At 33.2% G+C, this 27,596-nt stretch overlaps 3 protein-coding genes across 6 annotated transcripts in view; 2 read left to right on the top strand and 1 right to left on the bottom strand.

The window, feature by feature from the left end:
* Window positions 1-95: 95 nt before the first annotated feature.
* The window catches only part of LOC105676739 (piggyBac transposable element-derived protein 4-like), a 71,167-nt gene continuing 43,666 nt past the window's right edge, over window positions 96-27,596 (bottom strand). Inside the window, exons 1-7 of one of the 2 annotated variants that reach the window (XM_067360401.1) lie at window positions 3,612-3,767; window positions 3,215-3,266; window positions 2,816-3,069; window positions 2,684-2,750; window positions 1,896-2,483; window positions 760-1,657; window positions 96-579 (exon numbers count right to left, since the gene is read on the bottom strand). In XM_067360401.1, the coding sequence (XP_067216502.1) occupies window positions 286-579; window positions 760-1,657; window positions 1,896-2,483; window positions 2,684-2,750; window positions 2,816-3,062 (2,094 nt within the window). In that variant the 5' untranslated portion in view covers window positions 3,063-3,069; window positions 3,215-3,266; window positions 3,612-3,767 and the 3' untranslated portion in view covers window positions 96-285. Of the gene's footprint in view, window positions 580-759; window positions 1,658-1,895; window positions 2,484-2,683; window positions 2,751-2,815; window positions 3,070-3,214; window positions 3,267-3,611; window positions 3,768-27,596 lie in introns of those variants that run through there. The other variant, XM_012374854.2, reaches the window with a different exon arrangement.
* Window positions 4,069-7,467, top strand: PNKP (Polynucleotide kinase 3'-phosphatase). Its single transcript, XM_012374855.2, has 8 exons — window positions 4,069-4,285; window positions 4,798-5,252; window positions 5,380-5,625; window positions 5,720-5,791; window positions 5,857-6,135; window positions 6,397-6,678; window positions 7,020-7,081; window positions 7,208-7,467. The coding sequence occupies exons 1-8, from the start codon at window positions 4,144-4,146 to the stop codon at window positions 7,329-7,331; spliced, it is 1,662 nt and encodes a 553-aa protein (XP_012230278.2). The 5' UTR covers window positions 4,069-4,143; the 3' UTR covers window positions 7,332-7,467.
* LOC105676742 (ATP-binding cassette sub-family C member 4) lies at window positions 8,247-27,567 on the top strand. Of its 3 annotated transcripts, none has more exons than XM_067360385.1 (17): window positions 8,247-8,418; window positions 15,951-16,117; window positions 16,333-16,868; window positions 17,797-17,907; window positions 18,057-18,191; window positions 19,609-19,813; window positions 20,229-20,451; window positions 20,666-21,310; window positions 21,516-22,018; window positions 22,252-22,533; window positions 22,779-23,008; window positions 23,244-23,755; window positions 24,085-24,315; window positions 24,586-24,923; window positions 25,186-25,431; window positions 25,704-26,006; window positions 26,366-27,567. In XM_067360385.1, the coding sequence occupies exons 3-17, from the start codon at window positions 16,795-16,797 to the stop codon at window positions 26,504-26,506; spliced, it is 4,179 nt and encodes a 1,392-aa protein (XP_067216486.1). In that variant the 5' UTR covers window positions 8,247-8,418; window positions 15,951-16,117; window positions 16,333-16,794; the 3' UTR covers window positions 26,507-27,567. The 3 variants fall into 3 exon arrangements, with proteins under 3 accessions (XP_067216486.1, XP_067216487.1, XP_067216488.1); XM_067360386.1 differs by having other exon boundaries at window positions 15,946-16,117; XM_067360387.1 differs by lacking the exon at window positions 15,951-16,117.

The raw sequence follows: 27,596 nt of genomic DNA, 5'->3' as shown, positions 1-27,596 counted from the left end.
ATAAAATCGTGATCTTCTTTCCAAATTCTTGTTATCAATATTATATAAATATATATTATTACATTATATAATTAATATTATAGATAATTAATTATATAATAATAATATAATATATAATTATATATAATATTAAAACCATACGATACTAACTTCATAATCTTCTGTCGTGGGAAAAATTATGAAATCTCAACAAGATTTTTTATAAATTTGTCATATTTATAAATTTCGTAAAGTCACTCACCTTTTATATACATGTAAAGAGAAAAAACTATTCATACATCGGTGCTAAATGTCGCACACTGTGTTTTCGTCGCACTTTTCACAAGTGTATTTCGTACACGTTATGTGTCCCTTGCAGGTGAATTTCAAACAGGTGCTGCATTTGAATGCTGTACGCGTGATTTTGCGTCGTCCGCATAGAAAGCATGGGCCCATCTTCCTGGCTGTTTCCTCCTCGTCCACCTCCTCATCCGTTTCGTGGGACCGTTTATTCGAGGAACGTTCAACGCTGTTCTCATATGTGTTATTCAAGACTGTGGTTTGAATGTTAAGAGGAATGTTCTTTATCTTCGCTCTTTCCTGCAATAGGAATGTTAATTTAGAAATCTTTATTTGTTAACATAAAAATTATTTAATATTAAATTTCTACATAAATTGACATTACTTTGGCACGTACAGAACATTAATATAAAAACTCAATATATTATTATTATCAAAATTAAATATTTATAAATTTATTTCTCGTCCGATGCTGCTCACCTGTAAATGCGGCTTCAACAGCGCGAGCGCAAGATTCTTGAGGAAGCCCCTCCTGCACTTCTGCATAATCTTCCTCTGGGAAGTGTTGTAGAGAATCTGAGCGTTCAATCCGGCGATGTCCAACAGCGCGAAGAACGCTGCCAGCGGCCATCTTTTCGTCATTTTCGAAACGGAATATGTTGCGCACGTTTGCTCCACGACGTCCACCGCGTCCTTGGCCGCATTGTACTCCTCAATGATCGCCGGTACATTGGTACGCGGATTGATTTCCGCCTGACGATGCATCGTCGAGAGCACGACGATCGCCTTGCCTTTCTCCGTCACATGAGACACCAATGTAGCATCGTCCCGAAAGCCGAAACAGGAATTGCCGACTGGTCTCCACTTTCCCGACAGGAAGCACGCAGGCACTTCATCGTGGGCTCTTCCCATCGCACCGAGGAACGTTATATTGTCGTCTAGCAACGAAACGGCGAGAGGATACGTGGTGTAACGATCATCGCAGGTAACATTGCTGGGGGAGCCTTTGATATGCTGAAGCAGTCGGTGCACGATGGCTGCGGGATCGTTTTCGACTCTGTAAGGCCCTTCTGGCTGCTGCCCGCAGTAGAGCTCTATGTTGCAGGTGAAGGATGTCTTGGCGTCCACCAGGCTAATGATCTTCAGTCCGTACTTCGCCGGCTTGTCGGGCATATGTTGAATGAAGCTGCACTTGCCTTGAAAACTCTTCAATCTGTCGCCGATAACGAGCGAGCCGCTGGGCGAGTAGGATTTCTTGCAATTCTCTACGAATCTGTTCCAGATATTTCTTATGGATGCCAACTTGTCCTCTTTCAATCGTGTGAGTCTGGTGCTCTTGTTGTCGAATCGTAGGCAGTCCAAGAGAAACAGGAACCGTCTGTAATCGGTTTCTATGTTAGTAGAGAATTGGATTTTTGTAATAAAATATGAAGTATATTAGAAAAATATATTGCAAACAATTGTATTACAAATAATAAATTACAAAAAATCGTACAAAATTTTTTAGTTAATTTGATAAATTATTTAGCAAAGTTTAAAAATATCAATTTCTATAAAATTATAACTTGCATCAACAAACTTATAATTTATATTACAGAAGAAAAAACAACGCTTACCTATAGTTCATGGTGGAGCGGCATATTTCCAGGCCGGTGCCGTCGTCGGCCCAAAGTTCCAGTAGATTTGTGTGACTCGCTCGTTTCATACCGACGAGATATAGCAGACCGAATACTGCCAGCAGCTCGGTTCTCGTTGTCTCGTTCAAATCTCTGCACCGGGAGTATGTGCGAGACAGTCGCCTACGCTTAATCAACAAATTCGTACCAGTTATGATCTCATCCAGCATATTCTTGTCAATAAACTCGCGTAAAGCACACAGCTCATTCTCGATTTCGCAAGGTTTTTTATCCGCAGTAGAGCAATGAGAACTCGATTGTGCAACATGTTCCTCGGGAGAAGGATCTGTGACAGATTCACTTGCGCAGGGCATTTTCCTCCATTCAGTTAATCCATTTCTGCCGATATAAACGTCTTCATTAAGCAACACTCTATTATTCAGCTCGGAATTGTCCGAGAGAGAAGCTGCATCTTGTTCAGCATTGTCGCATTCTTGTTCCACGTTAAGATTTTGCTCTTGTTCGGAGATTTCCTCCTCACTTCCTTCAATTTCTGACTCCAATAACTCTGCCACAGTTATATAATCTCTGTTACATGTACATTAAAAATTATTATTAAATAGTATACCATTTATTATGATGCAATTAATAGTTAACATTTATATTTATGTTATTTGCAATATAATAACATTATTAAGCATTTTTATAATGTTATGCAGTAATCATCTACAATTTTATTATCATAACACAAGTATAAAATGTTTCAAATACTTATATTTAATACTTACCTTAGTTTTGTATCTGCATCTGAATCCTTATCTGCATCAAATTTGTAACTGGACACATCAATAGGCTCTATAAAAACATCAAAATGAATAACTGATGATTTACAGATGTTCCAGATGTTAAAATGTACATACTTGGCAAAAACAAGGTGGGAACTGCGACCCTGGACAAAGTAGATGCCAGTTTCACTTTTGTTTCAAAGTGTAAGTCACAGACAACTTTATGTCTCAACTGTCTTTCTGATAGCTTCAACAATTGAACGTTTCCACAAGCTCTCAGCCATTTCAGAAATCTTTCTTTATTAGTCGCCAGTGGGAATGCACGAAGTTTCATGCCGGTCGATGTGCAACCCAGCACCGTACATTTCTTGTGATAATACATGTTTTATCTGTAGAAAATATAAAATCAAAATTAACATAAACTTTGATTTGCAGACACAAAGAATGACTTCCAAACACTTTGTCATACAAAACTTATTTGTCGAAAACATCAGTTAAATCAATCAAATAATGATTATTTAATAACAAACATACCTTGTTAATGTTTTGCTGATCCGGTACAAAATTATATTGCGTCTTTCTCGACCTGTACAATTCAAATTAATTCTAACCTGTTTTAACCGTTCTAACCATAAAGAAAAAAATAAGAGAAGGAAATGTCAGGGCAAGAGAGGTATCACACTAGGGAGGTTATAACTAGTCTTATGAAGGATTCACACTTTGTTCATTATCTAAGACATCCAATAATCCAATACTTAATTAAAAGATTTGTTTATTAAAAACACTTAACAAAAACACTTAAAAAAAACATCTTTATATCTAAAGAAAGATATCTTTAAGACGTTCTAAAAACGTCCTAATAAAAGACGTCGTTTCTTAATTTCTTTAACAATTGGCATTTTAAATTTTGCAACAAAATTTTAAAAAAGACCTTTTAATTATTTAAATATTTTACGAGCATCCTAACGCTGTCAAAAGTAGTCAGAAGCATGTAGAAAAATTAAGGTTATGTTCCTGCTGGAACGGCTAGAAACGCGCCATTTTAAACAGGATTTTATGAAATTGTTAACAGAAGCACATGATAATATAAGAACTAGCTCATAACAGTGCCAGCAAATTTCAACATTTCGCAAATCAACTAGTGCAGTCGATACACTTACCATCAATGTATTCATAATGTTGCTTTAGCTAACCAATAGATGGCACTGTTACGAGTTACCTCCTATTCACCGCCGGGAGGGATTGAAAGATCTCTCGATACCCTAATTACTTTTGTGGTAAATTAATTTTAGTACTTTAATTCAATTACATTTCTTTTTGTTCTCATATTTTAAAATTTAAATTACCAAATTTAATTTAGCTACCGAAGCGCGGAGTTCACATGACATACATATACGTGGCTTGCGCATGAGTGCGTATTCCCTTCCTCATGCTGCTTGCGTCTGAAATCTGGTGTCACAGCGATGAGCGCGATTGTCAAGAGCTGTTATATACGTAATTTAGAGGAATCACGATTGAACATTTATTTGCCGGATAACACGCCAATTTTCGTAGGACGTTCATCAGAAACTGGTATCACAGATACGAGATGCTCGCGACAACAAGGTTTTGTATTTTTCGAAACTTGCTTCTTTTCCTATTATTTATAACACAATAAATACGTGTTTGCTACGCGTTAATACATGATATCTTTGTTTATACAAAAAAGCTGTATTAATAAAGTGTAATAATATCTATGAAAATATCGATAATGATTTGCTCATGATGCTAGCTTGATCTTTTAAGATTTCATTCATAAATTCACTATTGTATAGAGGTTAAGTTTTGTATAGAGGTTATGTTTTACTGTTTCTTTACGGGCTGATTTTAAAATTTTATTTTAATATACAAAATAGGAACAACTGAAAATTATAACTTGTAATTTTGCGGAATAAAATTTTTATATAATTTTGTTTACTTAATTTACAAGATTTAAAATGCATAGTTTCAAAAATTTTTTAAAAATGTAAGTTGCAGTTCAATTATTGAAAGCAATTATTTAATTTCTAATAAAATGTGTTTGCGCTTTAGTTTGTAAGTTATTGTTACGAAAAAATAATCGAGAATTTTTTTAACAGTTCGTTTATGTGCAAATTACACGGATGCCATAGTCACGATTCAGCAAGTTGGCACCCACGCCTGTGGCTTCAACGGTTTCAAGACTTCAAAGGATGTAAAATTTCCTGCCAGGCATAACGATCGCTTGGAATTGTTATATGGTAAATTTGCCTATGAGATTGAATTTAACCCACCGCCATGTATGAAACATCTCGCCTGGAGAAAAAGATCTTACAAACCAGAAGTGGAAGAAACTAGAAATAAAGCAAAAATGCTGAAACTGGATAATCACTCTGAAGAAGAAAAAGAAGGACTATCATCTTCAAATGATGTCAATCAGAAGGAATCTGATGCCGGATCTAGCACAATCCCCGAAGAAAGCAATAGTGACTCTAATGTCTCAGCAAAGTGGGACAGTTTTGATAATGGAAAACTGTTGATTTACACAGCCTCACTTATTCAAAATCGATCAAAAGTAATTTTAATTGCCTTCAAATTTATCTAATTTATATGAAAATAATATAATTATATTGTAACATTACAAACTTATTACAAATTTTTCCAAATGTATTAATGGTTCCATAAATAAATTTTAATTTTAGGTAGCTGCATTTGACATGGATGGTACTTTGATAAAGACCAAGTCTGGCCTGGTATTTCCAAAGGACTGTAATGATTGGCAGCTACTGTACCCTGATGTACCTGGTAAATTAAAGCAGCATCACGCAAATGGATATAAGATAGTGATTTTCACGAATCAAGCTGGCCTGAGCATTGGCAAATTCAAGATCAGCGATTTTAAGGTCAAGATTGAGAAGATCGTGCAGAAAATTGGCGTCCCGATCCAAGTACGATATAACTATAATAATCAGATTTTTATATATTTCAAACTACAATTTTCACTTGAAATCAATAATATGTTTATACTTTTGTTCCTCTCAGGTTTTTATCGCTGTGGGACAGAGCATTTATAGAAAACCATCGATTGGTATGTGGGAATCATTGGAAAAAGAGGTACGCATTTAAATATATGAAGTACACTGAGAAGACATTTATATTTCCAAATTTTGAAATTGTAGAAAAACGGAGGTATTGCGATCGACAAGGATAACTCGTTCTATGTCGGCGACGCTGCTGGTAGACCGAAGAACTGGGCTCCAGGGAGAAAGAAGGATCATTCAAGTGCGGATCGATTAATTGCACTGAACGTGGGCGTCAAATTCGAGACACCTGAGGAACATTTTCTAAAACACAAAGCGCCGCCTTACGAATTACCAAAATTCAATCCAAAAAATTTGCCACAGTCTGGCGATATATGCAAACCCGCGGATGCGAAATTGACGCTGACGCAACAAGAGGTAAATAATTAAAATTATTTTATATTGATTGTTATTTAAAACTGGAGAAAAGATAGAGAGAGAGAGAGAAAAAGTATCATGATATTCTCTTATGCTTTTAGGAACATAAAATTGTTTAACAATTATTTTTTTGAGAAGTTGTAACATATGTTTAGAAATTAGATATTGGAAAATTTGAAAGAAAATTATTTACTAAGATACGATTTGTATATTAAAATTCTTATTACTCCTTATTTATGGATTTTATTTTTTTCTTAATAGATAATACTTATGGTCGGTAGTCCAGGCTCTGGAAAATCATACTTTGCGAAGAATTATTTGAAAGAATACGAATACGTGAACAGAGACACTTTGGGCAGTTGGCAAAAATGCATTGCTGCTGTCGAGCAGTATTTAAATCAAGGAAAGAGTGTAGTTATTGACAATACTAATCCCGATCCAACTTCGAGACGGAGGTATACCGTGGTGGCAAAGAAGCGCAATGTTCCAGTTAGATGTTTTGTCATGACGACAAGTATGCAACATGCGAAGCATAATAATAAGGTAATGAGAGATTATTAATTGATCTACTGATATAAAAGTTTCATCACACAGAAAGGAATGTTTTGGAAATTTATTTTATTTATTGAAAAGAAACAAATTTGCAAAAATTGCATTTATATTCAAAATTTTGCTTTGATAATTGATAAGTTTTAACAAATAAGTAAGAAAAAATAACGAAATATGTAATATAAATGTGCATATGTGTTGAATGACACAATGATAAATGTCTAATTCTATATTCAAAAAATATCTTTAACGACTTGGTGAATTACATCTCTCATATATCACTGTCGCCTCATATATTTGTGTGAACCGTTAAGAAATCTTTATCTTTTTTATAGTTCCGCGAGTTGACTGATCCAAGCCACATTCCAGTCAACGAATACATTATAAACTCCTACATGTAAGTTGAATTTACATATTTGTGTATATATTCTTCCCCTAAAATTATACATTATTATCGTAAAGAGACATATATAAATAGTATTTATTAATATTTAAAATTATGCTATATGTTTTGTGTGCATAGGAAAAATTATGTAGCGCCAACTTTGGAAGAAGGCTTCAAGGAAATATTAGAAATCAATTTTATTCCGAAATTCCGTAACGAACAGGATCGTAGGCTGTACGAAATGTACTTACTCGAAAGTTGAATCATGTGATCTTATCTGTTTAAACAAACAGTTAATTGTGTACAATGTAAATTGAAATTTATCGTCGCTCATAAATCTGTTGCAATCAGTTTAAGTGTAATCACGTCAGCAATAAAAATTATTATGTATTAAATTATTTATTGAGCATTTCTCAAATATTTGTATTTAATCTACAGAGTATAATAAGATTTATGGCAAACATTTCACATTTTACATTTCATATTTCAACATCTTAATCATCAATTTTGTTGAAATCAATAAATTATCTTTATCTTCGTTCAAGAAGAGTTTTTTTATTTCCAAGATTCTGGAAGCGCCATTAAAAATCAATTTTACTTTTTATTGAAATTTTAATTGAATAGTTTTTAAATTCTATTATATTAAAAATAACGCATATACGCACTTTACTTTTTCGCAAACTTTGCAACGCCTTGCATAATGTTATAATCTGTGCATGCATGTTTGTATTGTTAATTCCTTAATAATTACAGGGAAAGGTTTGTACTTTTTAATCGATATTCGTTTCGCCGCCCGCTGTAGATTGCTTTCAGAGATTTCATTGATTACCGCAACTTATTTACAGATCGTTGACCTTTTTTAAATCGTTAAAATCCCAGTGAAAGAAGCTGCTGGACAAAAGCATAAAAATAATTATACGAGAAGCAATCTTTATCTTCATATTTAATCAAGATCATGATTTTTTTCATACGCAAAAATAGGAGCTCAAGAACCGGGACCGAATCCTTTTAGGGGATTCTCCTCTCTCTCTCTCTCTCTCTTTCTCTTCCCCCTATCGAAATCCTTCATCTGCAGATTGTTAGGCATCCCCTTTAGGTCTTCTGCCGCCAAGCGGTTCAACTATGACTGCATACCATACGTCACGTGTGGCGAAAAGACTGCGCGAGAGACTCAATGCGGCTTTCAGTATCCGCGCAGACGTTGTCGCGGCCAGTCGTGTTTGTCGTGTTGTGCGGTGTGCGTTTCCGTGTGACTATGTGTAACTCTGTGACAAGTCTGTGAGCGACAGGAGCAGCAGGGTGAAAATTCCGTCCACGTGTGACAGGCTGGCGATAGACCAAAGGATGAAGTAAGTACAGCAGCGGCTACGAAGTTTCAGATCGGGTGAAAATAGAGTTTTAAAATGGAAGGCTCAACCGGTCGAGCAACGTCTGCCACGCTCGAGTGTGACGCGGCGAGTTGGTCTTGATCGTTCCTCGATCCTCGCTAAAAATAGTCGTGTTATTTGTTGTAATAGAACATTCTTGCTCTATGAACGCGAAGCGTGAACTGACGGTTCGTAAGCGTAAATGATGATTCGATGATTTAACGGCACGTACAGCTAGAAGACGTGAACTTAGTTCACAGTATAAATTTCCTTGTAATTATTGCTTCGTGAATTATCATCGTGTACAAAACAGCGACAGTGTATTGGAATATTATTTGCCAATAGTTTGCTAATAAACTTCACGGTATTTCCCGGTATTTCATAAATGCGTTCGCAAAAATAAAACTGTTATCTCATGGTAACGCCGGGTTTTGATAAGCAACATTCATGAATATCTACCGGACGAAACCGCTTTCCGTCTCAATATTTCTTCCCGTGTATTAGATTATACGACAATATCTTCCGGTTGTGTAACACATTTTTCCGGTTGTGTAATTCAAATAAATCACTTTCTCGATTCGAATTGCTTCGATATGCTTGATGCGAATCCTGATGCGAAAATAAATACAGGATAAAAATAAAATTACTTCTTGAAATGTCACGATTTTTTTTCCTTGTTAATTGTTCTTTCTTGTTTCAAGAATTTGGGAAAAATTAGTGCCAAATTTTTTAAGAAAATATATATCTGAGAGAAAGCGCACGATGTTCGGTTATTTTTTTTTATATTTACGTAATTATTTTTTTATAATAATAATTAATACAGAACAAATGTATTAAAAATAACTTTAATGTAATGAGAATATTCTATAAATATTTATTCTACATTAATTATTAATGTTAATAACTCTCTAATAAACATTACGTAATATTGATATTAAATTTGAAAAATTCTCTCTGTTTTGGTGACAAAAGTATTAACTATTTAATATTAATAGTTGCGCGACAGTTGAAACACTCGGCATACATATTAATTGTATTCGATCAGTTCAATGATTATTCTCCTTGCGATCGAATACATTCTGCATTGCACGTCACGGTCAAATCGTGAATGATGTGTGCGATATCACGATGTATCAGTGAATGCGTCACTGTGTATCGAGCGTCTCAAAATATTCTGCGTGATACACTCGTGACGTTCTCAGAATGAGATTGTGCCGAGACCAAGTACTTTTGGCATTAACGCCTTATATTCGATATTTTAATTTAAAGTACTGGTTTTGCCAACTTTCTGCTGAATTTGCAAGTCTGAGAGATGTAACTTATTCAATGACACATGTTAGAAGACAATGAAGTCAAAGCTTTAAAAAACTACACGCTTGTGTTTATAAATTATATATAAATCAACAAATTAATTTATATAATTATTATTTAATTATTCGTATCATCTTTATACATAAATAGATTTTTTATTAATATATTATGTATTTTTGAACATTATCTGAATTCTAAACACGTTTGGATCTGATTTTTTGGGAATCTTCTTCAAAAACAATCTATCTTTATTACAATTCCCAGGTAGCATATGTTCGCTTCATATACGTTTTCTAAACGTATCCAATGTTTTCATATACGTTAGGAAATATATGAAACGAACATGTGCTACCTAGGTTGTATTATAGAATAAACGTATGTTTATCTTACGATATACATATAAAATATACATATACACAGTATACATTGTACACAGTATGCTGTAATTTTTTTTATTTAGAGATAAATCTAAAATAGTTTTCTTTCAATAATTATTTTCGTCTCAAATTTATTCTTTGTATATTCCTAAATTTTTCAATGATATTATATTTTATCTGAAAATAAGAGAGAAAGAGAGAGAGAGAGCACGCTTTTCATAAAGGCATGCCTCTTTAACTTGAAATTTTGAAAAATATACCCGCTCTACTTTCATTCTGAATGTGATCAGTTTGCGGTCACGTTTAACTGTTGATATCTAGCTAATATATGTTGGCTTGTTTTGTTATCCATATCACGTTCTGGCGTGCCCGAGTTGCTTTTAATTCCTATCAATCAACATATTTCCTTTCAATGTACAAATTCGTGGAACTTTCCTTGATGTTTTTACATGTGAAAAGTCTTTTTCTGGCTTTCAGAATGAATTAGATTGTTCAAATTCTGAAGAATTTGATTAAGAATAGCAAAGTTTATAAAAAAATTTTTTAAATTCTTTGATATTTTTGAATTTAAAATATTTTGTAAGTTAATTTTTCTTGATGTTTTTTATAAAATTCTTTTATACATCCGTTCTTGTCTCACTACATTTTTCAACTTCTGAAAATCTCTTAATCCAGACATTCATTTTAATCGCAATAAGAAATTAGAAACAAGTCGTTTTTAATAGAACAATTAATGCTGAAAGCATTTGAATAAGTAATTTTTTCTGAAAAATTTTCTATGTTCTAAATTCAAAAATTTGTTTTTTGCGGCTCGAAGAGCCGCTTTGCAAAGCATTATTTATTTAATTGTGCGTCCAATGTGAGTTTCAACTGCTTACAACCAGACTGAATTCAGTGAAGATTACTCACACAACACTGAACAATTGACCTATCGTCTCACAAACTAAGCCGTGGCAAGTTATTGCTATAACACGCAGTGCACTGTTGTCGAGAGTTTAATTGCTCCTTAATAAGTCCTGTAGCACGTGGAGCGAGATTGTCGTAATCGTTTTTATTAGGAAATCCATTTGACATCACATTACTGTTTTGATACTAAAATAAGCAATGAAATTTCGAAATATAACGGAAAGATCAATAATAATGAATGATAGTGGGAATAGATAAAATTAGTGAATATATAAATATTAAATAAAATAAAGTAATCAAGAGACACGGTAGTGTGTCATGCCAAGTAAATATCTACTGCACGTTATTTACGCTTGATCACTATAGTTGTCTTATCAAACTGAAAAGAATTGAAATGAAATTGAAGAACCATTTTTTATATTGATATCACTATTCTATATTAATTGCTAATTCATATAATAAAATATCTTGCACCTCAAAATTTGTTAGCCATTTTTATAGCTTTTTTCTCTGTTAATTTTTTTTATAATAGTTAAACTTAAAACCACATTTTTTATAAGAAAATAAAATATAAAACATTATCTTTCTGATTGTAGCAGAAAATATCAAAAGATATTTAATTAAGGAATTAAATAAAGAAATAAAAATGTTTGAATATTTTGAAGGGATTAAAAAAAAGATAACGAAAACGATACGATAATGAATAAACATATTAAATACTAAATAGAATAATTAATTAGATTAAATTCACATTTTTGATGAAAGAATCAGAAATGTTTGTAGTATCTTTACATTTCACAAACTAAGATAACTCAGTGAAGTTGATATTAACGATAATATCAGGAATAATAAGAGGTGATTAGGCAAATAAAGAAAGTTGATACATGATTAAAGTTGTACGTGATATTTACATATTAATGCTATGTTCTTATCATTGTATTTGCTACCTGCTGTGCTTGTTTACGTTCCGTTAATATGTGAGTAGTGTCGTATAACGTCAATATTGATAAATTTGATTGTTTAAATCTCATTTAGCTAACGTATTGTACAATTTCGATATTTTACTGATAATGTACAATTTTTAGTACTCTTTCTCCTTAACGTGTAACTCTTAATATGCATGGAAAAATACATCTGTGAGAGCTTTTGTTCATATATTTATCTTTTTTATCAAGACAAATAACAGAACACGCAATGAAGTTAGCCCGCTTATTTTAGAAACTCTTTGTTTATTTAACTATTTAACGGCATGCATGGTCATTCATATTTTAGCCAATTTTTGACAGTATCAAACTGCTCAAAAAATTTTGGAAAGATTTGCTTATAAATTAGCATATTTTTCGAGAACATGTAAAGATACGTGTTTATAAAGAAAAAAAAAATGTGTAAAAAATAAAAAAAAACATAATTAAAAAAATATATATAATTTTAGTAAATTAAATTTGAACTATTAATTAAAGAATTAGCATTAATTAACTAATTAAGATCGAGTGAAAAGATGTGTCACTGCAGGATTAATCAGATTTATAATAATCTCTTATTATACTCTTATCGCAAAATATACAGTTTAACAATCGGAAGCCTGCGAGCCTGCTCTTTTAAATACTAGTTCATTCCTGCCTGGTGAACGATTCCACGACATTGCGAGCCGCAGTTCTATTAAGGAAACGGTTATATAACTCCGTTACTGTTCCGCGTCCGCGGCGGCAATTATTCCTCTAACCATTGATCGCGTAACTCGCTAAGTCAACATCAAGTTATTGTTCTTTTTTAGATCTGATTCTAGCAGGGTCAAGCCGCGCTGATACTTTTATTTCTGGCTTAATCCGGCATGCAAAATACTCCGTATACCGCGCGTGCAAGGAAAAGACTATGTGTCTCTAGTCGTCATAATGCTATGTGTTAAGTCATGTTCGCAAAGCCGATTTTCTCTTGAACAAAGTCTACGAGATATGAAAAAATTGCTACTTTGATGCTGACATTTATGTTTCCACGTAAAATTATCATCGCTTACTGAACGGCGCTGTATATGCAGCATATCTTATGTTAAAATTATTATATTAAAATAATAAGTTATGCTGTAAAAGATATCACACACCATGCACGCGTTATTATACATATATTATTATTGTAATGCTGTGTATAATACTGCTAGAAAGGCACATCTTGCCACACGCGATAACAGATGTACGCGAATTTATTACAAATGGAGATAATTACATTTTTCATAATAAATATGCGAATATCCGACTCTTACGCATAAATCAACTCATAATTTGCCGAAGAGATACTAACGATATTCCGCTATACATTATTCATGATCAATACAGATGACTATGCTTATCACGCTATGTCACGATGCTATGAATCTTTCCGAGGAAACTTTGTACACGTGTTAATGAGATTTGCATATTGCGTATCATAATTTGCGCGATGTGTCGTGATATTAGTGCGTTTAAAAAAAATAGCAACATCTCTTTATTGCGATCGTTTGTTTATCAATAATTATCGTAATGCATTTCCAAACATCTCGGGCACGAAATAACGTAGTTGCCTTCGCTTTTTTGTTTTAACATTTTGTCATTCTCAGTGCAATCTTGTGTTATAAATTTTTATCGCGAGATGTCTACTCGTTATATCATCGCGGTTTCATAATATTGAAATTTGCCAGAATTGCTGTGACAGCTAATTCGAAATAATCCCGCGTGTAAAACGCATGTCGTTCACAACCTTGCACTTGCTCCAGTTTTATTGTCTTACGGAAATCGTATTTTTAACTCGGAGCGTTTCAGTACGTTGCCCAAGGCGATGTCACGCCGTTGCACGTGACACTCGATTAGAAATTATGCTCGATAGATTTATCATGAAAGTTCGAAATATCAGAGATAAAATCAGTGTAAATAAAATAAAGATAACAAGTGGAAAAATGTCAAGAGTTCTGTCTTAATATAATTAGTATCAACAAAATAATGAATACTAAATTACATTATTAATAATAATTATAGTATTAATTAACGATTAGTAAGATTAACGCTTCTCAAGAAGATTAACGTTTTCCATTTTATCAATAAAATAAATAAAACAATGCAATAAAAACAGCAATGCATATCGTTCGACAAATAAAAAGCGCTAACAAAAATCAGGTATTTTAATGTGCTAACATTAATTGCTGACATTTTCTTTTTAATAATAAATTCGAGTCTTCAAATAAGTACTTTGAAGTAATGCCAAGTCATGTGGGAGTGTTATCGTTTCGCTATCACGTATACGACTGGTACAACTCTCTCGCAAACATCTCCGGATGACGTGTAGCGTGCATGCTTGCGATATTCCCACTTTTGTTCATTCAAAGACTACAATTAGCCTGCGAAGAGATCTAAAAGAAGACTCGTAAATAATTTCATAAATTAAATTGATAAGATTCTCGGCGCCGCATTGGCGTATAATTTTCCAATTTCGCAACTATGAGCAGTGCTATACCCGTTTTACGTTTTCGTATTGTGTGCGTACATGATTTTCGCGGATAAATGTTTTATACATTTTATATTTTACGCACATATTTTTCTTCAATCACCACCCAATATTATTTTACTGCAACAAAGCAACTGTATCTCTTTTCGCTTATTTTTATTTTCTCCTTTGCTGCTTTCTGTTCATTTTGATTTAATTTGATCTGTGTAATTGCACAGTAGCGCGCCTAATAAAGACTTTTGCTGGAAATATATAAATATATATTGGATATTTGTAAAACCTCAAAGAAGGACCCGAGTCGCCGACTCTAATTTATGTACTTATTGCTAGCAGCAGCCAAAAATTCAGGTTTGGTTTTTTCCGTGGCCTTGGTGGCCCCCATTAAATCTGTACAGTTATGGACGTAACAAAAGACGGCAAGTTTAGAGACACATACAGCGGTCGTTTTTCAAGCTTATTAAATTTTATTTTAAATCTAGTTTCTCTAAGATTTTCTATCAAGATATTTCTCACTTGTACAAAGTAATAATAAGCGTGTTTTATATTGTTATTTGATAGATTTAATTATGCAACGCGTAGGAATTTTTGTCTTCAATTTTATTTTTTTTTTATAATGAATCTAAACAGTTTTATTTAAAATTGTAGAAAGTTTGCAATTTATCTTTGCGAGTGATAAAACTTCGAGATAAAAAACTGATTCCACAAGTTTATTTCAATCCGGAAAATTACAATTGAGAACGCATTTAATAAACATCGCGAAGATAATAAAGCACGTAATAGTCTATTTATTATAGAATTTTATTTATTTTATTTACACTATTAATTCTTGCGTGAAGCACGACACCATTGAGAAGCTTAGTCAACAACTGATAAATCCTGCATTTTCTTCGCGGGTCAAAGTGTTAAATGGATTTTCCCCTTAAACATTACTTTTTAGCATAATTAGTTTGTTAACCTTATATGAGGATAAGTCGAGTATATAAATCAGGAAGAGCTTCGATAATGATATTTCATCGTATTGCGTAAGCGTGTTACATAGGATATTTATCGAAATATATATTGTTACGTATAATAACAATAAGTTTCGAATTTTTATTGCGCGTACAAATCATCATTTTTAATAATAATTTTTAAATTGCGTAATTTCTCAATCTTGCAATTACTGATTCAGACTATTTAATTTGCTAATCTTGTTTTTGATTCCAATTCTATTTTACATTTAATTTCTCAAATTTCTTTAATTTAAACTTTAGTTTTGTTTTTAAATTTCTTGTTTAATTCTTAAGATTCTTCATGATGTTTGATTTCATTATATGTAAAATGCAAGTCACGATTTAACACTACGACCTTCCGGTGTTAGTTGAGAAATGACACAGCAAGCAAACAAGTCGCATGTAATTGAGATAAGGTTGTTCAGACAAATGATACGAAGTTTTCGTTTAAGTGTAGATACACAAAAATATTCGAAGAGTACTCACTTGGATACTGAACTGACAACTTGATTGTTCCCCGTTTTCTGAGATCTGGTATCACCAATTGCTACTGGCGCGTACATTTCTCTCACAACGACAACGACGGAAAGAGATGTGAAAAAAGCGATTTTTGATTAACAAACGGTAAAAACTTCAATAAGTTAAAATATCTCTAAAATTTAATTATTATAATAATAAAAATATCGGCGTCGAGCTGACGAAAAAGGAATTGTTATTTACATATTACCATTTACATGTAAAATAATTATATATAATAGTAATAATTTTATTTTAATTATAATTATTATATACAATACGCTGTTTCCAATAAATGTAATAATTTTCTAAAAAATTTTTAGAAAATTGCGGACGTCTTGAGAATCAGCACTTGAAGAATCAGCATTCGATAATAAATCTCAAGAAGTGACAGAAATTTGCGCGGTATCGATCCAGTGGCTGATATCTTGCTTTTGTTTCAAGAGGATCAACGAAGATACAGATAAAACCGCCATAATCGATCGTGGGAAATCAAAGATACAACGAGATACGTGAAGTGCTACTTTCAATCTGATTAAAATCGTGCGAAGAGATCGCGCATTGTGTTAAGGGGCTGATAATCTTAGTGTTTCAAAGACAATCTTTCATGATAAGTGAAAGTAGGATATTAATATCGTACATTGTTAATACAGTGAATAATTTTTTAGCCACTAGAAAAAAAATATCAAGCTGACGCGTGTGTCGATATCTGATAAGTTAATCCATCATTTATAATCGTGGTTGAAGTGGCAGTGCGCGCGAGTTAATGCCGCGCGTAAGAACTGATGGATTCAACGAAAATCAACTCGAAGCCAAATCCAAGGGAGAAGGCGAATATTATATCAGTCTTGCTGTGGTTGTAAGTTGTGCCATCTTCTTAATCATTAACACAAATCATCAGACATGCATTTTAAAAAATTAACACAAAATTACAATATTATAATATATTATAAAATATAATTTTGGAATCAGCTGTTGAAGATGTAAGTTTTCACACGTAAATCTACAGTTTGCAAATAATGAAACTGATTGCACAATATAAAATAGTTATAAATTTATTCGTGTGACTCACTTCATTACAATAAGAAGCAAGCTGGAAATTTACATATATAATAATTGGTTTCAAAATTATCCGTAATAATAATTTTACATTCATTTTTTACATTGCGAAACTTTTTCTATCTTAAATTAGCAAAGTTCAAAGCTATAAATATGCTCGAATATGTGAATAATGATAAGATGTGGATTGAGTATTAAATTTGTTCGTTGTTTGAATATTTAAACGTACAAAACTTGAATATTTCGATATTTTTTTAGATATTTATAAATTACTTAAATATTTATACATTTGGAAGTTTAGATGCTTGCAAGTTTAAATATGTAAAGAATTAGACTTTTACTTGTTTAAGTATTTAAATTTTTAATATTTATAATATTCAATCTTTATAAATATTTGTTGTGTTAATATTCATACATAAAACAAGCTATTAAATGGCATTTCGAAATAATAGTGCAAATTTGGCATGACGCAAGACTGTTTTTTACGTCTAACTAGTCCTTATCTTCATATAAGTCCTATCTTCATATTTACTTGTGTCTGCAAAGATGAGATTGCATTTTTCAAAGTCAACGAGACACATTGTTGTGTCGCTAAGATATATGTTACATTGAGACATTTCCAGTTCTTTGATTTCAGCATATTTTTATTGTTGCACCACTCATAATTCAACGTAACTAGTCGTAATAAAATCCGTAATCTTTAATTTACATAAATTTCTTCGAATCAGATGGACCCTTAAATTATTCCGGACAGGCTACAAGAAAGTTCTAGAAACAGAAGACTTGTTCGATCCTCTGAAGAGCGATCGAGCGAATTTACTCGGCAATCGGTTAGAAAAGTGAGTATCGGTTGGAAATTGTATGTAAATAAAGAGAAGTGGAAAGAAAATAAGAGAAGAAATGTTTAGAGATACTTTCTCTATAGATTCTTCTTTCATAAAGACACAAGATAATTGTACTAACGTATAGCGTATTGATGTGCTTGTAGACGATGGTACATCGAGCTGGAAAACTCGAGGAAAAAGAAACGCAAACCGAGTCTGTTAAGGACTATTTTCCGCACATTTATATATGAGTATACTCTACTTGGGTTGATACAGATTCTTAATGAGTTTATAATAAGGTATTTACTTATCATTTATCTCTATTATTCTCTCACAATTCATTTTCTTTAAATTCGCTGCGAACGATCTATAATTCGCGACAAAATCCGAGATAGAAATCTCTTCAAAGTTTTAAGTCCGCTTTGGACGATTTGTGATGTGTATGAAGTTAGCCCCACACTTTAATAAAATTAAAATAATCGAAATTGTACTGCATTGTACTAGTTTTGTACCAAATTGTACCGTAGTTAATTTTTTGAAATCACGCGCGGATTTCCAAAAAATCGAAATTTTTGAATTTTTTTAGTAGCCCCACTTTTCGAAAAATGATTTTTTCTCGACTGTACTACATTGTACTAGTTGTACCGAACATTGTATCGTTTGAAAAAAATTCCTAACAAATTTGGATTTTGAGAAAAACGAGAAAATCGAAAAATTTTGAACATTACGTAAATACGGTAACTCGGCTATTTTTTAAGATATCGAAACGCGGCCAACGGGGTTTGAAAGAGAATTGTTTGTACCGGTTTGTACCGCTTTGAATTTCGTTTGCACCTCAACCGGACCGGAAGTACCGAATTTTGCAATTTTTAACAATACGTAAATACGGTAACTCGGCTATTTTTTAAGATATCGACCACGAAAAACATTAAATTCATGCTCAGCGTGACGAGCTCAAAAATTTTAATTTGCGGAATATGAAAGCTCATAAATAGCTTATAATTTTGCGCTATTGGTTTTTTTATTTGTGCAAGGTGGGGGGGGGGGCAGCTCGACAGGGGTTTTTGATTCTTGAAATATTTTTTTCGTATTGGAAGCGTAGAAGCGAAGTTAAAAGCCGACATATTAGTGAAACAACATGGGCTTTGTCGCTAGCTGTTGATAAATTTCGTAAATAAAATTCTCTAATATTTAAGACAGTCAATAAAATGAGTGCAATTTTAAGCTTAACTTTTTGCTAACAAAAAATTAAGAAATATTTGTCAGATTTGGAAAGATTCTTATCTTTTTTATGATTTTTATGATTTTATTATATGACAAAATGTTAAATCACTTATCTAATGTTTTATGGTTAGTTATGGTTATGGTTATGGTATAATTGATACGTCAATACAAAGTGATAAAACTTTAACAAACAGATAAGCTATTTAAAAGACGTGTAAAATTTTTTTAAGACGTAAGAAATTTGAATTATATTCTTTTTAAACATCTAATATAATATTTTAGATATCATATGTATTCTCTAGTTCTCCAATGTGTCTACGATGTGTTTTAAAATAGTCACAACAATAAAGTAATATAATAATTATTAATGTGCAACTATAGTAATTATCTGTGAGTCGTATATGATTTAAGACAGTAGTATATATTTAATAGCGTTTGCTATCTAAAATTCATGAATTATGAAAATTGTTAACGTGCGGAATGACTTCGCAGATTAGGCACGCCGTTACTGCTGGGAGGTCTCCTGCGCTACTTTCGGAAGGATTCAACGGAAAGCTACGAGAATGCTCTATGGTATGGGGCTGGCATTTCCATAGCTACTGTCATATATGTGATAAGCGGTAATCAGACGATCTTTGGTGCTTTTCACGTAGGTGCAAAAGTTCGCACAGCCGTCTGTTCCGTGATATACAGAAAGGTTGGTCGCTCAGATTAATTTTGTTTAAAAAAAAAAACTATTAGAAAAATCATGTTAGTCCTCGCAACAAGCAGTTAAATATTTTTGTCCTGTTCTTTTTTTTAATATAATAATTTCATATAATTTTATTATATTTTTCTTTTATTATATATCAATTTGATCTTGTAACCGATTGAATTTCTATCTTTTTGTCGTACACTCTTTGACCTGATTTTTTTTTTAATTTTTCAAATCTCAAGAATTCTAACAAGTCTAACAAGTCCTAACAAAATTAACAGGTTTCAACAAGAATGACACTTATATAATGGTCATATATTGTTAAAGTTTTGTTTTCGTAAGTTGCATATTTCTCTTGCAACATGATCTATCAGCGCGTTAATCAAGTTACGTAACGTGTTTTGCATTTATCTCGTAGGCTTTACGTCTGAGCAAAACCGCATTGGGTGAAACGGCACCGGGAAAAGTGGTCAATCTAGTGGCCAACGATGTCAATAGATTTGATCTGGTCACCATCTTTATCCATCACATGTGGTCGGCGCCGTTATGCACCATAATCGTGGGTTATATTCTTTATGCGGAGGTTGGCTATGCCGGTTTAATCGGTATCGCCATCATCTTCGTGGTGGTACCAATTCAATGTAAGTCCAATAAATTCTTAAAAGATTTTGTGGAGAATATCTACAAAAGTTCTAATTGGTTCTTTAGCTTCAAGGGATGAAAAAATTCTACAGAATAGATTATAAAAAAATATTATACAAAAATAATTGTTTTCGAATTCTCTCGAAGAGAACTTGTACGCAATTGAATAAATTGCTTTCGGCGCAGAATGTTCATTTATTGTCGCGATTTCAGCCTACACCGGCAAGCTCTCGTCAAAGTTCCGTCTGCAGACTGCCATCAAGACGGACGAGCGGGTCCGGCTGATGGACGAGATTATATCCGGGGTGCAGGTGATCAAAATGTATGCTTGGGAGAAGCCGTTCTGCGCTATGGTCGAACTTGCGCGCAAGCTCGAGCTGCAGGTGGTCACCAAGAGTTCGTACATCCGCGGTATCTACATGTCATTTAATCTTTTCACAACTCGCATGGCGCTTTACTGCACACTCGTGACGATGTTGTTGATCGGGAACGAGCTGACCGCCGACAAGATTTTCGTTATCATGTCTTACTACAATATTCTCGCGCACACCATGACCGGCATGTTCGTGCGTGGGATCGCTGAGCTGGCCGAGTGCAATGTCGCTATACGTCGGCTCCAGCGCTTCCTCATGTACGAGGAATTCCAGAGCACGAACGTCGTTATGTCTAAGTCGTCTTCCGGCTACGCCAGCATCAATTCGGATCACAGGAAGATGAGCAAGCTGGATCTGCCTTTTATCGACGATGACGTCATGGAGAACAATGATAATACGAACGGAAGTACCGATCGCCTAAGGCACAACGGACTAGTGATTGTCGCCAGCGACTTGTTGAAGAACACTGCTAGTCTCGTTGCGGGTAAGTTTGCTGAGCGAGATCATTTCCTTATGCCATAATTCTTCTCTTCGGTAACAAAGTTTTTCATGAAATGAAATGCTAAAAAAAATCTCTTCAGTATCTCTTTAATGTCAAAAAAAGAATATAAATTTATTTGATTTAATTTAATTTCAGTTTAATACAATTTTTTTAATTGTACAAAATGTAAACTTTGCTCTTTCTGCAGGGAAGACGCGGTCGTCCGTGTGCGACGATAACTGCGCTATCAAAATGATCAACGTGACCGCTAAATGGGAGGAGAGGCAGCAGGAAAGCACGCTGGAGAATATAAATCTAACGATAGAGAAGGGCAAGCTGTATGCAGTGATCGGCATGGTGGGCAACGGAAAGAGTTCTTTCCTATCCGCGATTCTGGGCGAGATCGGCCTGACTGGCGGCCAGATAAAGGTCAACGGTGATATCAGCTACGCCAGTCAAGAGGCCTGGGTTTTCGGCTCTACTATCCGGCAGAACATACTCTTCGGACAGCCCTACAATCGCCATCAATATCAAAATGTGGTCAAGGCTTGTGCCTTGCAGCGTGACTTCAAGCAGTTCTCGCAAGGCGATCAGACTATCGTCGGTGAACGGGGCAGCTCGCTATCTGGTGGTCAGAAAGCTAGGATCAACTTGGCCAGGGCTCTGTACAGGCAGTCGGATATCTATTTGTTAGATGATCCTCTGAGCGCAGTGAGTGATCATTGAAGGACTAATAATTTAAACGAAAATTGAAATTAAAAAGATCGCTCATTTTTTCCATAAAATTTTTGTAGCTTGATAACAATATTTTCTTCAATATTTTGTTGATAAATACATGCAGTGTGCAAATAATTTGACGAATTTTACGAACAAAGATGATCTGGCAAATTAAATTTTGCATTCAATTGTAAATTTTAATCTTTTTTCCTTACGTAAAATTCCAGGTCGATGCGCATGTTAGCAAACATTTGTTTGAAGAGTGCATTCAGAAATATCTAGCCGGGAAGACGAGAATCTTGGCGACGCATCAGTTGCAATATATAGTGGGAGTGGATGCTATCATATTGCTCGAGCAGGGCAAAATGACGTACTTCTCACACTATCAGGATCTGTTAGCTTACCGACCTGAGTATGGAATACTTCTGGCCGCAGAGAACGAAGTAAACGACGACACAGAGAAAAAGATGGATGACATAAGACGACAGTTTTCCTCCTCGAGTAACAGAGTAAGTGATAATACGGATAATTAAATAATAAATTTACATGCAACATAAAAATTCAAATAATTATACGTTACTATTTTTTTATCGATTTTTTTTAAAGACATGCTGTGACTTAAAGATTATTTGGAAAAATAAATTAGATTTAATTTTTGCAATTTTGATTGATAATTTATATGTTATTTTAATAAACGAGATCTAAATAAATGCATAGGAGAAATGTGTTATTAACAACAAAATTTTTTTAACAGAGTCGCACACCGGATATCAGCAGTGGTGGCACAGACGACGAAGACGAAGATGAAGACCCCGAAAGGCTGCATGACGGTCTCGAGGGGACATCGCGCGGAATAGTTAAGGGACCTATATTCATCAAATTCTTTCGAACCGGTACTAATCTAATCCTGGCTTTTGGTGTTTTGCTCCTATTTATCATTACACAATGTATCGTCAGCTACAACGACTACTTTGTGCCTATCTTGTGAGTATTATGAGACATTATAAAATAAAACGGTTAAATAAGTCTACACATTATTGTGTAATATAATTTAATTGAATCATTTCTTCATTTTCTCAATTTTTGTTAATTAATTTTCAGTATTAATTTTTTTAATATTTTTATATTCTCAGCGAATATTTTTTGACCGTCACTTGAATCCACTTTAATCGCTTTAGTTATTGACGAGTGATTTTTCATTTAAATCGATTTTTTTCAGAATCAATTCCGAGGAGGCGCGACATTATCAAACTAAACTTAACAATTGGAATCAGACGGAATCAAATGTCAATGGGACGAATTACGACGAGGAAATCGAGTGGTCGGTGAAAAAAGACATCTACATCTATACAGGTATCGTGCTGGGCATCTTCATCATCGCCATCACTAGGTCGTTGGTCTTTTACAAAACATGCATGACGTGCAGCCAGCGTCTACACGACATGATGTTCAGCGCGCTTATCCGCACGGGGATGCGATTCTTCGATACAAATCCGAGTGGCAGGATCCTTAACAGATTCTCTAAGGATATGGGCGCCATTGACGAATTGCTACCCAAAGCAATACTGGACGCCGGCCAGATGAACATGATGATGCTGGGTTCTGTGGTGGTAATCTGCGTGGTTAAGCCCATTTTTCTAGCGCCTGTCGTTTTCATCAGCGTAATATTCTACTTGATGCGTAAAGTCTATCTTAAGACCAGCAAGAATGTTAAGCGACTCGAAGGGATCGGTATGTCCGCTTTGCTTCTCTCACTCAGTGTTCATTCAGAATTTAAAATAATTTTTCGTATTTATCAGTTGTTGTTTGTATTTATTAACTATTAATTTTTATTATTTGCATTATATATTTATAACTTTATCAATCTTCCAATTATATAGAAATTGAAAATTTGTTTACTTATATTTTTGAAACGATATATTGTATTTTTATCATTTCTAAATTGTAATTTTTTTTGTTTTTCACAACCTTATGATTTATTTGCAGTTATTTTGTAGTCTTTAAATTTATTTTCTGACAACAGAATGGTTTTCATAACAGGAATATTTTTTATGTTTTAGCACGTTCGCCAGTATTCACTCATTTAAATGCAACATTGAATGGTTTAACGACCATCAGAGCATACTGTGCCCAAGAAATACTCAAACGGGAATTCGACAAGTTGCAAGATGTACATACTTCCACTGTTTACATGTACATCGTAACGAGCACTGCATTTGGATTTTTCTTGGATATATTTTGTTTTCTCTTTACTACAATCGTCATTTTCACCTTCTTGCTATTCAGTCAAAGTAAGCATGAATTTTTTAAATTAGTATCAAAAAATAGTACAATTGTTTTAATTTCTTAATTTTTTTTAATTGTTAAGTAATTAATAATTAAATATTTTTGAAAATTTCGTCAAAAATTAGGAAAGATTATTTCTTACTAAAGTTATTTATTAATATATTTATAATAAAACTTTGTCTTATAAACTCCACAAATGAAATAATGATTCATGACCTAAGAAAGTTTTCTAAAAATGGATCAGCAAAATTAAGGTGGAATGTTGCATTTTTCAGACTTTAGTGGCGGCGAAGTAGGATTGGCCATTACACAGGTAATGTCAATGACTGGAATAATCCAGTGGGGAATGCGACAAAGCGCGGAGGTTGAGAACCAAATGATGGCAGTAGAACGCGTGCTCGAGTACATTCAGCTTTCACCGGAGCCAAATTTGAAAGATCGAGGAGCGTTCCTAAAGAAGAAGGACAAGCAAAATCTAGCGTTGCCAGCCGAAGTTCCAAAGACCTGGCCTGACGAAGCCTGCATTAAATTCAAAAATGTCTACATGCGCTATGCGGACGATGACCTGCCTGTTTTGAAGAACTTAAATATAGTGATCTATCCAGGAGAAAAGGTATGGGCATTTTTTAATCTTTGCACAATAGATTTAACAATTATCTAGAAATTGCACAAAGAACAAGCAGGAAAACATTTATCTTACGATTCCGATAAATTTTGCAATTCAATTCCGTAAAAAATAATAAATTTATTTTATGAAATAGAAATTCATAAGAGACTAAAATAAATTAAATTTGAATTTTTCTTAATTATAATATAATAAAAGAAGAAAAAGTAGAAAATGAAACATAATTAAGTGAAATGCGATTATCACATAGGTTGGCATTGTGGGAAGAACAGGCGCTGGAAAATCATCGCTAATATCCGCGCTATTCCGATTGGCGAAGGTGGAAGGAGTCATCGAGATTGATGGCAAGGACACGGGTTCAATTGCTTTGGAAGACTTACGACGTAAAATATCTATCATTCCCCAAGATCCCGTTTTATTCTCAGGCACACTAAGGCGAAATTTAGATCCCTTCGGCGAATTCGCCGATCAAGATTTGTGGGAGGCACTTGAAGAGGTTTGTTAAGTAATAATTTCCAATTTAAGAAACTGCGTTTAATGAAAAAAATGTAATATTGCAACTTCCAAACATCTCAATGTCTCTCTATCTATATTTTAACATTTCTGAGTCTCATAGTTTCGAGAAGATCTTAACATCTTAAAATATCAAAAACACAAAGTTGTAGAATTTTAAATTTTAAATATCTGAGTTCTGAAGAGTGAGACGTCACATTAAATAATTATGAGCACGTAATGTTGTCTAACAATATCTTTTGTAATGTATTTCAGGTTGAGTTGAAGGAAGCGGTTATCGCTAACGGAAATGGCTTACAAAGTCGCGTATTTGACAGGGGTAGTAATTACAGCGTCGGGCAAAGACAACTGGTATGCTTGGCGAGAGCTATCCTGAGAAACAACCTTATACTAATGTTGGATGAAGCGACCGCGAACGTGGATCCACATACAGACGCACTCATCCAACGTACTATCAGGAAGAAATTTGCGACCTGTACGATGCTCACAGTGGCACATCGATTGAACACTATAATGGACAGCGACAAAGTTCTAGTAATGGAGAAAGGCCGTATGGCTGTAAGTACAGCCTAGAAAAATACATTTTTATCCACAATTTTTTTCTTCCTCGAAAAGCTAAAGATATTAGATTTTAGAACCTTTAAATCTGAAGATTTCTCGCAAATTCGAGAACTTAAAATTTTGAAAAAATCCTGAATCTTCAAAATTTTATCTTGGAATTTTTATAATTATTCTTTTCTTATTTTTATGTTTTTTCAAAATATTTATTTTTTAAGTATACTGTTTGAAAGGATTTTATATTATATATTATATCTATATTTTTATGACTTATCTTGAGATCTCTTAATAACGCAACAATTCCAATAAAAAATAGGTATTATAATTAAATTACAATTTGGCGTCGATTTTTCTTGCAGGAATACGATCATCCTCACATGTTGCTGCAAAACAGCCATGGTCAATTCACTTCGTTGGTAAGAGAAACCGGCCCGGGCATGTACGAACAATTAGTCAAGGTGGCAAAACAGTCATACGTAAAAAAGTATGGCGAAACGTAACGAAGCACGGGCGGATTTTGATATTAAAACTTTTTTTTTTTGTTAGTTAAATTTTTTTTAGATTTATAAGTCTCAAGGACATGCTGTTACATGTCTTTCTTTGGGACACTATCCTGCAGACACGATATTTTTGTTAAGTATTATAACGTGTGATGTTAAATATATAGCGTTGAACAAATCCATATTTTTGTATATCATATTATTGTATTTAATGAACAGTGAGATCGCTGTCATAATCCTGTCATAATATTAAGTACAAGTCTTAAGCCATGATACTCCTATATTTTTCTACTCTACATTTTGCATTACTTCCAGAAAGCACAAATATTTAAGACAATTTGATATTAATAAAAAATGTAATATTATATTGACACGATGTATCGGAAAGAAAACCAAATTTTTTAAATTAAAACAACCGTCAAATATAGTCATACTGTATTACAATTTACATATAATATCAGATTTTTTATTAATTTTAATGATATATTAGTAAGATATATAAGAAATATATTTTATGTATAAGAAATATATTTTTGCTAATATATTATATAATATAATATATTGTGTCATATTATATATATATAGATATATATATATATGTATATTAATATGAATTTTTTTTTAATATATTTTAAATAAAATAGATTTTATTAAAATATATTATATTATTAATATAATAATGAAATTGTGTTACATCCATCTTGTCACAATTACACATATTACACATTGTACTTTATATAATATAGAACTGCGTTTGAAACAAGTTTTACATATATAGATATTCACCTATTATTGATAAAGTTATTTTTGGAATTTTTTTACTATTCCTCGCTGTTAATTTTTCACGGTTGAAATAATTAATTTTTCTTCTCTTTATATTTTATTTAGTCAATTGTACATTCTTGCGCAAACTGCTGTATTATAAAAAGTTAAGTAAATTGTTGTAAGGTTCGCGTATAATAAGTTTACGATAAGAGATATGCACACATGTACGAATATTGTATATAAATAATTAAGAAAACCAAAGTACAACGAAATACATAAGAAAGTAAAATTTTCAATTAGGATTGTATTTATTACTCTCTTGCCT

The sequence above is a fragment of the Linepithema humile genome, chromosome 8 (genome assembly GCF_040581485.1).
Source record: "Linepithema humile isolate Giens D197 chromosome 8, Lhum_UNIL_v1.0, whole genome shotgun sequence".
NCBI classification, from domain to species: Eukaryota; Metazoa; Arthropoda; class Insecta; order Hymenoptera; family Formicidae; genus Linepithema; species Linepithema humile.
This window is presented reverse-complemented; position numbering and strand designations above follow the sequence as displayed.

What these genes read in the sequence shown, in the direction of transcription:
- PNKP (XM_012374855.2), top strand. Translation starts at nt 4,144, where the DNA reads ATGAGCGCGATTGTCAAGAGCTGTTATATACGTAATTTAGAGGAATCA. An exon ending in AAATTGGCGTCCCGATCCAA is followed by an intron (nt 5,626 to 5,719) that starts GTACGATATAAC and finishes TGTTCCTCTCAG; the next exon opens with GTTTTTATCGCTGTGGGACA. An exon ending in ATGCGAAGCATAATAATAAG is followed by an intron (nt 6,679 to 7,019) that starts GTAATGAGAGAT and finishes TCTTTTTTATAG; the next exon opens with TTCCGCGAGTTGACTGATCC.
- LOC105676742 (XM_067360387.1), top strand. Translation starts at nt 16,795, where the DNA reads ATGGATTCAACGAAAATCAACTCGAAGCCAAATCCAAGGGAGAAGGCG. An exon ending in GTTCCGTGATATACAGAAAG is followed by an intron (nt 19,814 to 20,228) that starts GTTGGTCGCTCA and finishes TTTATCTCGTAG; the next exon opens with GCTTTACGTCTGAGCAAAAC. An exon ending in CACTGCTAGTCTCGTTGCGG is followed by an intron (nt 21,311 to 21,515) that starts GTAAGTTTGCTG and finishes CTCTTTCTGCAG; the next exon opens with GGAAGACGCGGTCGTCCGTG.